The sequence below is a fragment of the Heloderma suspectum genome, chromosome 2, assembly GCF_057233095.1.
Source record: "Heloderma suspectum isolate Gila_16-S chromosome 2, 16-S_ref, whole genome shotgun sequence".
In the NCBI taxonomy this organism is placed as follows: Eukaryota; Metazoa; Chordata; class Lepidosauria; order Squamata; family Helodermatidae; genus Heloderma; species Heloderma suspectum.
Genome location: NC_139459.1, coordinates 162,626,659 through 162,638,904, shown reverse-complemented (window position 1 = coordinate 162,638,904; position 12,246 = coordinate 162,626,659). Strand labels below are relative to the sequence as shown.

The window sequence follows — 12,246 nt, the reverse complement described above, 5'->3', positions numbered from 1 at the left end:
CTAAAGCTTTACAAAATTAAACTTTGTTTGACAAACATTGAACACTTCTTATGCAAAGGGAAAGTATGGTTTCTGCAAAAGTGTCAATAGTTCATTAAAACACAGTGCACCAGGACAGGGGGAAGAGAGATGAGGCAGGAGTATGCTTATTCTTTCCCAATTTGCCTCTTGTATGAAGCCTGGGCATACTCTGTCTTCGTTAGGGAGGTTGTGTTGGCTACAGTTTGGGGGGGGGGGTAGTTTTTTCCATTTCAGAAGTTCAGGCTCTAGTCAAACAAGATTGAACCCCCTACTACAGAAGTTAGAGCCAGGGTAGAAAAAGAGTCAGTGGGGTTTTCCCCTTAGTAAGGCGAGCAACCCTGTGACCATTTGGAGTGCTAGGGGACCCTGGAACAGGGAGTAGTGTAGCTGTAGCCTTTGCTGCCTCCTATAAGACTCGATGGTCTTATAGGCCCCTTCCAACCCTACTATTCTATGATTCCTGCTTGAAATACAGGTCTGGCAGATTGGCTCCCACTGGGATTCAAAGAAGCATGAGGAGATCATTCTGGAGGTCTCCCTTTTTATCTCCACGTGTTAAGCCCTTGTTCCATTGCAGTGGGAGCCAGTGACCCTTTAAACCAACTTTAAATAATGTACTGAATGCATGCATCTGTATGGTGGCATTCCCAGCATACCAGGGTCTCCCTGATGGTTGGGCTGTACCCTGGGCAATGGCAGACTTGGCTCTGCTCTGGTGTACACTGGCGATCCATCCATTAAGGGTGGCAGAGCACTGCTACCTTGCTGCCTTTGTCCACCTCCCACAAATAATTTAAATGCTCATCATCCTTATGGTTTAGTTGACTTTCCTTCTTACCAGTAATCCAATCTTTCTGTTAGTTGTTGAACTGTATATGAAGGAAGGAGAGGAGCTTTGCGCATGCTCCATTTTCCTTCTGTTCAGGGCAAGGCTGACTCTGAGGATTACAAGGCACCAGGCAGGGCATTCGGAAACACCTACCTGCCTGGTTGCCATATATGGTAATCTCCCTCCCCACCACAGGCTCCAGGGAAATGCAGGAGAGGAGGAGAAATGGGTGGGGAAGGCAGATAGACTGCCCGAGCAATTTTTTTTTTCTTGCTGGGCATACTCGGAGGAATAGCAAACTGGCGGAGTGGCAGCCATTTTTGTCCCTTGAGCCAAGGAAAGCAACTTTTGTGAGCCAGCAGGACAGCAGCATTGTGAGTGCAATGACAAACACAATCCTTTTTTTTGAGTCCTGAATGAAGGAGTGAGAGTGAGTATGACTGGTAATCCTTTTTTTTTTAAAGAAAGCTCTGTGTGTGTGTGTGTGTGTGTGTGTGTGTGTGTCTGACAGCCATCAAAAGAATCCAGACCTAAAATATAGGTAACGATTCCTCTTTTTCTTTTTTGCTATTTTACAGAGCAATCCTATGTATGTCTACTCATTGGCTTCAATTCAGTTTACTCCCATGTAATTGTGTATAGGATTGCACTCATAATGTGTTTTTTGTGTGTTTTGTCTTTCTGTTTTTTGGCTGTTTTAAAAAATGTGTTTGTGCAGTTTTCCTTTCTTTTTTTGAATGTTTTGTCGTTGGTTGAGCTGTCAACTATAGTTCTTTTTTTGCACACACAAAAATTTGTTGGCAATTGCATTGTTGGTTGCACTGTAGCAATCTGCTTGTGGCTGCGGGAATTGTTTTTTGCCTTTTGAAAAAATCTGCTTGTGGTTTCCTGGCAATGTCATGACTGGGTGATTGGTTCCTGTGCCTTGGCTGGAGCAATGGGGTATGGGGGTGGCTTATTAATGATGTGTGTGGTGGTTCTAGTGTGTGTATATGTCACTGAGATGAATGTGGGGTATGTGGACTTCCACCTATAATGAGTGCACCCCCGACCCCCCTCCCATTTTGCACTCATGAGCTTAAAGTCATTTGAATTTCCTTCTCTGCAGAATGTAGGCTGCTTCTAGAACAGGAAAATGTGGTCCCAAAGGAGTGCTTTCAGCTCTTGTTGTGAATGATGATGATATTGATGATGATGTGTAAAAGGGTGGATTTTGGATGGTTTCAGAACTTGCAGACCATGCTTAGTCCTGAATAATCCAGTCTTCCTTACTTTTGAGTAGACATGCAGAAGCTGGATTTTTGCACTGCTTGTTACATTTGAGTAGACATGTTTTGAGTTTGGGGCTTTGTAGTGGACATGCGAAGAAGTGGATTTTCAATGCTCTCAGAACTTGCTGCTGAGGTCCAAAGACTACTCCATTTGGACTATACACTAACTAATTTCAACTGCCCTGTAGAAAAGAAGAAAGGGCAAGGGAGGCAAGAGTAGGCAAAGGGAACATCAGAGCCCCTACCTCCAGGAGATGTGAGGGGAAGTAGGGCCTTTCCACCAGTTCTGCTGACAGCCTACTTAATTTTTTCCTCTTCCTTCCCCATCCCTTTTCCTTCTGTGTCATGCAGTTTTAGATTGTACGCCTGCAAGCAGAGACAGCCTTTTTTGCTGAAGCCTTTTGGGGCTGAGGAGCAGGATAACAAATTATTGTTACAATTTATAATGCATATAATTATTTTCCCCCACTATTTTGCACTCATGAGCTTAAAGTCACTTGATTATGTGTACAATGGGAGTTGTTGCTGGAACAGAAGAATGTGGGTCTGAAGGAGTTGGTTTGTGTGAGCATGTGGATTCCCCCCACCCTGCTTTGCCCTCATAATTTTAAAGTTCATGTGCCTCAGTTTCCCTTCTCTGTGGTATGGGCTGCAGGGGATTCAAAAGACTCTTCCACCTCTGATGACCCCTTGGCTCTGCCCTTGGTGACCCTCTCCTCTGCCCCACCAGCCACAATGGGCATCAGCCACCACAGGTGGTATGTTTCTCCCTGCCTTGATTATAGCTCCAGGAGGCTTCTGCTACTTCAAACTCTGCTTGCCATGTGAGCGGTTTCATCAAACAGGATTTCCACTGGGCCACAGTTATAGTTGCCATGTCACCAACTATATTGATTAGAAGTTTTAATTCTGGCAACTAATGGAGAGCCTCTGTTATACTTTGCCACAGGAGTAATACATTGGTGTGACTGAAAAGAGCCTGAAGGAGCAAGCATGGCTCCATATGGCCAGCAGGGAGCAGTGATAGTAGCTCCAGTGCAGTGATGCCTGAGTGGCCGTGTGACTGGATCAGAGGGGATAACCACTTCACCACTAACTATTATGACTTTTGCAGGAATCTTACAATAATACGGAATTATTTGTAGCGAGAGTTTCAGTAGTCAGCAGCTCTAGAAGTTGAATTCCATTATAGAGGTTTGGAGGAAACAATGGGGCAAAATTTTACATTGTTAAAAATACACAGACAGAGGGAGGTAGAATGTGCATTTGAAAATCAGTGTCGTGCTTTGGTGGAGAGGAGTTACGATACATACCCTACTATTCCTCCGCTATATACTCAACTTGCTGAGCAACAGGTACAAAAGGGATGCATTTACTTTGTCTTTGTGGAGTAGGAAGCAGAAAAGCCAAGCTGGCTACTAGAAATGTTGGGTGGCTGCCAAGCCCCATACAAAATGTGTGGACCTCTGCATTCAACCTTCTTTCTCAAGCTCTGTGTAAGTGTGGTGACAGTATTTTATACTTTGGAAAGAAGCAAGATGTGGCACCTTCTCAGAAGTATGGTGGGCTTCATAGTAAGTGGTATTCTATATCTCTACCTGTTATTTCTGTCTATAAGTATGCCTCTATTGATCTTTTACTATCCATCCAGCCTCAAGATTTTTAAAAAATGAACACTGAGACCTCTGTCCTCTCCCAGATTGTTTGTAAGAAAAAAGTAAGTAAGGCTGAGCTGAAACTGAGAGGTGCATTTTGTGATAATGTCTGACAGTGGGGAAAAGCATATACCCCACTTTCTGATTTTTCAGAGGTTTTTCCAAAAGGAGATAAAAGTGCTCACACCGAGTACAATGCTGATCCAGGGAGCATTGTTCTTGCTTTCAGTTGGCTTTATGTCATTGTTACGTATCCAAATCTGGCTGCATAGCTTTATGAGATTGTCATGTTTGCTATGTGATCTCCAGAAGACCCTTCCCCATGGCACCAAACAGTAGTACACAGCACAGTGAACAGGTAAGGTTCAACTTGAGCATTTGCATAATCTGGGGATATATTACTTCCCCTCCTGCCTTATTTTCACCTCAAAAAATGAAACTGATGAACCTGCAGTGCAGCCCTAAAAATTGGGTAAGGAGAGATAAAGTACTTGGTACAGTTAGGTGAGCCCACAAAAGGTTTCCCATAGTTCTACATCTCACTTTGACAAAAGGTTTCTCCTGTCTTTCAGAATATGCAGAATTTTTGCACTGCAAGTCCAAGAAGTTTACAGATTTTGATGAAGTCCGGCAGGAGATTGAAGCGGAGACAGACAGGGCCACAGGAACAAACAAAGGCATCTCTCCCATTCCCATTAACCTCAGGGTGTATTCACCACATGGTAGGTGTGGTTTTGTGCCTCCTAAAAATTGCAGATATTGCCCCACATAATACATTTTAGGGCTATTGGACTACTGAAAGTTCATCATGGGTGGAAATATCCAATAAAAAGGGATATTACAACTTACTGACAGCAAGAATCTGTATAGGTAAACTCTGGGAAGATGTCAGATAGAATAATATGCTTTATGACGAAATGGCACAGTCATATAACTCTTTGGAAATTATGTCATGACTGTGGCTTTGTTTATACACAAGTTGAGAACATTTTTGGTCATTTTGAAATTGGATTTTAATGGAACGTTGTAAGTGGAAACTTGTTTGAAAACCTTGCCTTTGTCTGAGGTTTCAATACTTCTGTATTACAGAAAATATTTATGCATTATCATTAAAGTAGATAGGTTGGCTCTCTTTAATGGCTGGCTGCCTCCGCTCCTTTCTTATGTAAAAAGGCTTTCCAAAGCTCCCTGAAGTCCGGAGTTGGTGGTAGTCTTGACCTTCTCAAAGTGCTTCTTATTCTTTGCCCATTTTCTTTGCAGTGTTGAATCTGACTTTGATTGACCTTCCTGGTATCACTAAGGTGCCAGTGGGTGACCAACCCCAGGACATTGAGTACCAGATCAAAGATATGATTTTGCAGTTCATTAGCAGAGAGAGCAGTTTGATTCTTGCTGTGACTCCAGCCAACATGGATTTGGCCAATTCAGATGCGCTCAAAATGGCCAAAGAAGTTGATCCACAAGGTAAAGTAATACCTATTTTTTTCCTTTCACCTTACCTTTTTCCCTTTTCCTTTTTTCCATTCATTGATAAATGCATACAAGCCCATGACAGGTTTGGATGGAACTCCAAAATATCACTCTGAGATGTTTTCTTGGCAACAGGAAGCCCTGACTCCTCCCAGGTAGAATGGACCAATGTCAAGATGGACTTCAATAATCCTGTATCAGCAGCCTGATTTTTCTAAGATTCTGACCTTTAAAGGAAGGGTTCTGGAAGCAGAAAACATGTAGTAGAAGAAGTCATAAGGTTAAGACAACTCTTAGTTTTAATGCAAAGCCGAACAAAATGAAATAATTCATATCCGGGGCAGTACCTTTAATTCCAGAATCAGAATCTCTACAAAATAGATAGGAAACCTGCCTTAGAACCCTGAGAAGCCTGAGAAATGTGCAAACTAACTCAACTAAGCATACTGCAAACTAACTCAACTAAGCATACTGTCATTGATTATACTGCACCTATAGCTATAGTGTGTGCCACATGTACCTCACATCTGTGATGCTGCTATTTTGTTGAGGAGAAATTATCTTGGGAACAACAGGGTATGAAATAGTTCCTGTGAACTTTTTTAATCCCTCATCTGCATATCTGTGCCACCTTCTGATCAGCAGTTCTGTTTTTTTTACAGGCCTACGGACAATTGGAGTGATAACCAAGCTAGACCTGATGGATGAAGGCACTGATGCCAGAGATATCCTGGAGAACAAACTGTTACCTCTGCGAAGAGGTAGAAAGCTATTCAAACTTATAGCTGAGGGATATTCCTTTGAATGAACTCAGCCTTGTGGAAGTGGTCAAATTCATAGTCCTAAATAAAATGTGTATTTCATAATCAGGGTTGAATGAAGGCAGTATCTGGCTTAATTATATGGCTGTCAACTATTATGCATTGTACATCTAAAGTGCACTCAATTGGATTGTGCCAAGAGTGCTGGAGCATGTGAAAATAGCCAGTCTTTAGGTCTGCTAGCTGTTGTTTTCCTGTCCCTTTGTCATCCAGGGCACTCCAAAACCTCTGAGATTTGCAGAAGTTAATGGCAGGCAGCCTCTTTTTATACTGGGCATGTCTGCACAAAACGCCAGCAGGATGCTTGAGGGACAAGAGCTGCAGCTAAGGTTGTTAATAAAGTTCAATATGTTTTACATGAAGCTATCAACTTTTTGTCCTTTCTCATTAAGCAGTAGATGGTTGGAGCCATATATGCCTCTTTGGAAACTGCAAAATTGCACAGTAAAAGAGGCAATTTGATGGTCCTAGCTAGCCTTGTGTATTTGGAGCAAAGTTTGCTTAACAGGTTCTGGATGCCAAGGTTATGATCCTGAACGACTGTTTCCCTTGGATAGCCTTTAACGTGACAAGCTTCATCTAGTACTTGACAGATTATGAATGTATGTAGGACTGGAATTGGAAATGATTCATTCTACCAAACAGCTTCTGGCAGGTGGGTTCTTGACTACCCCTTCAATCAGCGTGCGTGCCATCCTACTCAAAATCGCAATTCTGCATCTGGAATAAACCATGCAAAATATGCACATTTTATTTTTTTTATTGGGGTAGTGCCTTCTGACTTTCTATAAATTTCTGGATTCCAGTGTTTTCATGTATGAAGGAAGACAATTTGGGACATTGTGGTGTGAGGCCAGGATCAATGTGAAGAGCCTGTGCTGAATGAAGTAATCCCAGTGCTTGCCTGTTGAACATCCTACCCTGTCCCCACGTAATATGTGTTCATGTATTTTCAAGTAAAGAAGGAAGAATAGAATCTTCCCAATTTTTTAAAGTGTGAATTGTCAGGCTTCTGTGGTAGAACCAAGTATTCCCCACTCTGCTGTGCTGTTACAACTGTTTGGTATCCTGCAGTTGCTGCCCTGTCATGACCTAGCCCTCTTCTCAGGATTTGCTCTGGGGCCCTGTGCAAACTGTAAGGCAGAAACTAACATTTGGAGCTGTCCACTCATAGGCTACATTGGAGTTGTGAACCGGAGCCAGAAGGATATTGATGGTAAGAAGGACATCAGAGCAGCACTGGCAGCTGAGCGCAAGTTCTTCCTTTCCCATCCTGCTTACAGACACATGGCAGACCGTATGGGAACCCCCCACTTGCAGAAGGTCCTCAACCAGGTAGGCTGTTCCTGTGGCAGCTTGGCTCTTTTGCTTGGCTCTTTCCAATTACCTTGTCTTCAGCTGAAAATCACTACATGATTAAACTTCCCCTACTGCATCATGGAGAAAGGTGGCTCTCACCTCTCAACCCAAATATTTCCATCTCAATTTTCACAAATCAATTATACTCTGCCTCAGTTTAGAGCTGGTTCAAACACTGCAGGCAGGTTTGACTGAGTCCCAATAACTGGCATGTTACGGGCATTAAATAAGAAAGTAGCAATGCTAATCTCTGATATGCAGGCTTCTCAGTGGACGTGTTCCATAAGCCAATGCCTGTTTTGAAAGGGATGAAGGGGCTGTGCTGGGAGCAGCAACATGTTCTTCTGTGTTTGTCATCCCTAGCAACAATGAGCAAGTAGGGGAAAGGATTTTGATGCTAGAAGCAAGGGTAAGGTGAGCCCTGGGCAGAGAAAGGGCTGCAAGGGTTCTTGGATGCTATAAATACCCTGAACAGTGCCTTGAAGCCATAATCTATTCCAGTCTTTTAGAGCAAGGTGAGGAATTCATCACACCACCGCTCTTGCCTGTTTTGAGAGCAAAAGAGACTGACAAGAACCTGGGGATCAAGAATGGGCCTCTGGCTTAAAAGAGAGACTGACTTGTCCTCTGCAGTAAGCAACGCTGCTTGTAGTGATGTTGATGTAAAACTATTGTTGCTTTCTGTCTTCTCTTCCCCTCAGCAATTGACAAACCATATCCGGGAGTCTCTGCCATCCCTGCGTAGCAAACTCCAGAGCCAGCTACTGTCCCTAGAAAAAGAAGTGGAGGAATACAAGAACTTTCGCCCTGATGACCCTACACGGAAAACCAAAGCCTTGCTGCAGTAAGTCAAATCTACATTGAGGTCTCCCTATCACCTAGACAGCTTCCTTCCGCTTTGTATTATGTTTTAGGGGGTTACCTGTGTCTCCTAAGAGGCATTTTGTTTTGGAGGGAAAACTGTTGTGGCAAGCATCCAGAAGTGGTTCTTTTGCTTATTTATTACTTATACAGTACCACTGATGCACAGTGCATTTTATTGAGTCCCATAAGCAAAAAGAAGAAGGACTCTTGTCCCTGAAGAGCACTTAACCTAAATTTCAACAGAGGGTGGGGAATGTGGGATGGGTTGCAAGAGAGAAGTGTGAACTTATGTACTGAGGTATTGTTGCAAATGTTGATGGGGATTAAGGGGTTAAACCAAAGACTTGGAAACAGTTGTTTCCTGAACTATTCTGAGCCATGGAAAGGCCATGCTGCATCCATTTCACTAAGAGAATTCCTTACGGAAGTGACCAGGTTGGTTTTCTTCACAAACAATATATTTATGGAGGGCATATTGTTGGATGTATAAGCCACCCTTCCGCAACCTCCAGATGTTTTGCCCTCCAGAGGTTGTTGGACTTCAGCTCCCATCAGTCGCAGCCAGCATGGCCAACGGTCAAGAATGCTGGGAGTTGAAGTCCAAAACATTTGGAGGGCACCAGGTTGGGGAAGGATAGGCTATACAAACAATTTGCATGTGTTGCACTACCTTTTTATTGGATCCAACTGACAGTGTAGGAGACCCACTGTAACCTTTAAGATAGACAGGGAGCACCTTTAAAAAGTGCTTCTACGTTCCACATTTAATAATGTGTGTGTGTGGAGAGACGTTTTTGTATGCTTCTCTGCAAGTGTGAAGCTTGGATACTTACATGAACACTGACCATAGTTTCAACTTGATCAGCCTGACAACATCATTTTATTTGGGTGGTACTTTGGCTAGATTAAATCAGCTGAGGTTTGAATGTTTTTACCATCTCATGTTTTATAACAGAATATTTAATAATTTTAAATCTATTGCTACCCATATTAATTAAATCTTTTGAGTTACCTAGCAGTTTTCAACTGGTGCCATAGAATGTTGTATTGTGAGAGTGATACAAGAATGAAAAGACTTTGCCATATTGGGAAGTGCATTAAGATTGGGCTTAGCAGGAAGCTTCATCCCTTGTTGGGAATTTGGTAACTTCTTGGCAAAGAGTTACTTACATTTCCATGCATGACAACTGAAGTTGATCCACTAAAGCATTCCTCCTGGCTGGTCAGGGCTTCTATTGCCTCAGCAGGCCTTGGCACAGTGGAAAGCTGTCATTGGTCCCCATTTATGTCTGTGCAGGATGGTCCAACAGTTTGCTGTGGATTTTGAGAAGAGAATTGAAGGCTCTGGAGACCAGGTAGACACACTAGAACTCTCAGGGGGAGCCCGAATAAACCGCATCTTCCACGAGAGGTTCCCCTTTGAGCTGGTCAAGGTAAAACTGATGTGGGGTTTTCTCTCCATAGAGGTGTGTGTGTCTGTGTGAGAGAGATTTTCAAGTGTGGTGTTGCCCTTGCTATAGTGGTTTGTCTCATGCTCAATCCTTGCTAATCAAGTTCCTCTCAAAGCTTGCCATAGCAGTAATGAATTTCCCCAAGTCAAGCTAAACAGAGTACTGCTGTATGTCTACCAAACTTGTGAGCGATCAGTGGTAGAAATATCTCCCCTCAACAGTGTCTTGCTGCCTCTGGTTAGGACAGATGTCTGCTTTTGGCTAAGGGCAGAACACTGCAGCATTTGGCCTCCTGGCCTAGTATGAAATTAAAATGGGTAAAAAATTAGAGGCAGTATAATATTTAGTTCTCTGCTGCCTGGCCTTGGGGCTTTCTTTATGGAGTATCTTTATGGAGTATCTTTATGGAGTATCTATCCATAAAGTATCTTTATGGAAAGATAGGCAGCTATCTTCCTTTTCTGAGCAGGTGAACAGGCTGTATAAAGTAAAAGTAAGCTCTTATCTACATTATCTGTTAAAATGTAACAGTTAAACAGTGAGGACTGTGAAGAAGGCTTTTGTCTGCCTTAGTATCTCATGGCTGTTTAACAAATGAAGATGTTAGCAGGATATGTGAATGCAAAGTGTACACATTAAAAATTGCCTTCTGCCATGAGACAATTAAGATACGTTCCAGAGGCATTATGTCCTGCACCTGCATGAAGTTTGGTCTTTAGGTACATGACACAAAACCTTCTCTGTTGTGCCACAATGATAGAAGAGGCTTCTTTAAGGAAAGCCAGTCCACCTGTGCATTTTAAACTTTAAGCAATTAGTTAAGACCTCTCTGTTTTGCCAAAGCTTTCCAGCAAGTTCAGAAAGATGATTTTGGCTAGTTCTTCTTTATATGACAGGATAGCTGCTGTGTTGTATTAATTCTAGCTGCTATACACAAGCCTTTCCCAACCTGGTGTCCTCTAGATGTATTGGACTATAATTCCCATCATCGTCAGCCAGCATGTCCACTGGCATTGTTGGCTGGGGAAGATGGGAACTGCAGTCCAAGACATCTACAGGGCATCAGGTTGGGGGAGGCTGCTATACACAGATTTTAGAAAACCCAAGACAGTTCCTGTCTGTGGACTTACAATCTAATAGGCATGAGGGAAAGGACAGGGAGGGAAGGGGAAAACAAGTATACTCAGGAACCAATTCTTTAAGTTATATCATAGTTCTTATGAGTTAAAGGGATGTGGTTACATTGTAATGCCTAATGGAGCATGGCTTCCTATCGTGGTGGATTTTTGGCATGAGTGAAGGGTGAATTCAAGAAGAAACATGATCATTAGGATTATCTGAACAGTTCAGAAAGAGTCGTAAGCAAATCTCAACTTCCAGCTGAGTTGTAGGCACCCATGGTTGTCTTCATAGATTCTGTCCTGTGGACTAGGTTCCATTTCACGACACTATCGTGTTTGCTTCTATCCCAGTGGTGCTGGTATCAGTATATTTCTGCTGAAGAATTGATGTTCACCTTGAAACAGTCCATTGCTTGCCTGGATTCATTAAGAGATTGTCTACTGAAAGAATCACTTATCCAGAAGCCCCAGAGTATACAAGTAACCACAATTTCCAGACTTACAGGCCAGAGAGCCTATTTATGCAAGTCAGGTAGTCCCCAAAGACAAGCCACAGCACCAGTTGGTTCGAATAAAGAGTGATAGTCATGGTGATGGATAACGTAGGATGATGGACTTCTAGACACTTGGGGATCCAGTTGGTTTCTAGAGTACCTGTTTGGGGGATTTTCTCACTGCCCCTGCAGGCAGTCCCATTTCTTGCCTTGTTAGCCTCTGGAATGGGGAGTTTGATATGGGCCATTGACACCTTTGCTCAGCACCTTATTCCACGTAGATTCCTTGGATCTGTTTTAGTTAGTGTTACACAAGGGCACAGACAATTCTTTTGGAAATGCTTGGATGAGTACTTGAAGTATGCTTGTTGTGGTAGTTAAAAGCAAAAGCAATTTTAGAGAAGTGGTACCATTTTTGCTCGCTATAACAATGCCTCTTCTAAGGCAGGTTTTGTCCTTTCCAGTACTGAAAGCCTGTGGCTTTTGAAGAAAAAAAACGCTCTCTAAATCCAACAGACTTGGGCAATCATAGGATCAAACTTTAATCTACTTACTGGTGAATGGTTCTTGTGGGTACAGAAAATCAGTTTCTCCTACTTGTCTGCGTTCAGACAGAGGTTTGGAATAGAAACTGCTCTAATGACCCCGGTAGATAATCTGAATCTAGCGATCAAGAAGGTGGTTGAACCAGTCCAATTGCTAGGTTGTTTTGAAGGAGTGTCTGCATGTGTAGGTACCATTTTACAGTGACTCTATTCTCGATTGAGTGTGTTCAGTGGAGCTTCACTGGGAGATTGTTGCTTTGTCCTGTAGCTGTCCCAGCTACCAGACAAAGCAACAATCATACCTTTGTCTCTGGTATGATTTAAAATGTATGTTCAGCTGGTAGA

The 12,246-nt window shown here is 42.8% G+C and overlaps 1 protein-coding gene across 4 annotated transcripts in view; it reads left to right on the top strand.

Annotated features, from left to right (window-relative positions):
* Positions 1-12,246, top strand: part of DNM2 (dynamin 2) — an 86,245-nt gene that overhangs the window by 23,759 nt on the left and 50,240 nt on the right. For all 4 annotated transcript variants that reach the window (XM_084835547.1, XM_084835549.1, XM_084835546.1 and 1 more), the window contains exons 3-8: positions 4,349-4,498; positions 5,037-5,240; positions 5,909-6,007; positions 7,242-7,402; positions 8,128-8,270; positions 9,588-9,723. In XM_084835547.1, the coding sequence (XP_084691673.1) occupies positions 4,349-4,498; positions 5,037-5,240; positions 5,909-6,007; positions 7,242-7,402; positions 8,128-8,270; positions 9,588-9,723 (893 nt within the window). The remainder of the gene's footprint in view (positions 1-4,348; positions 4,499-5,036; positions 5,241-5,908; positions 6,008-7,241; positions 7,403-8,127; positions 8,271-9,587; positions 9,724-12,246) is intronic.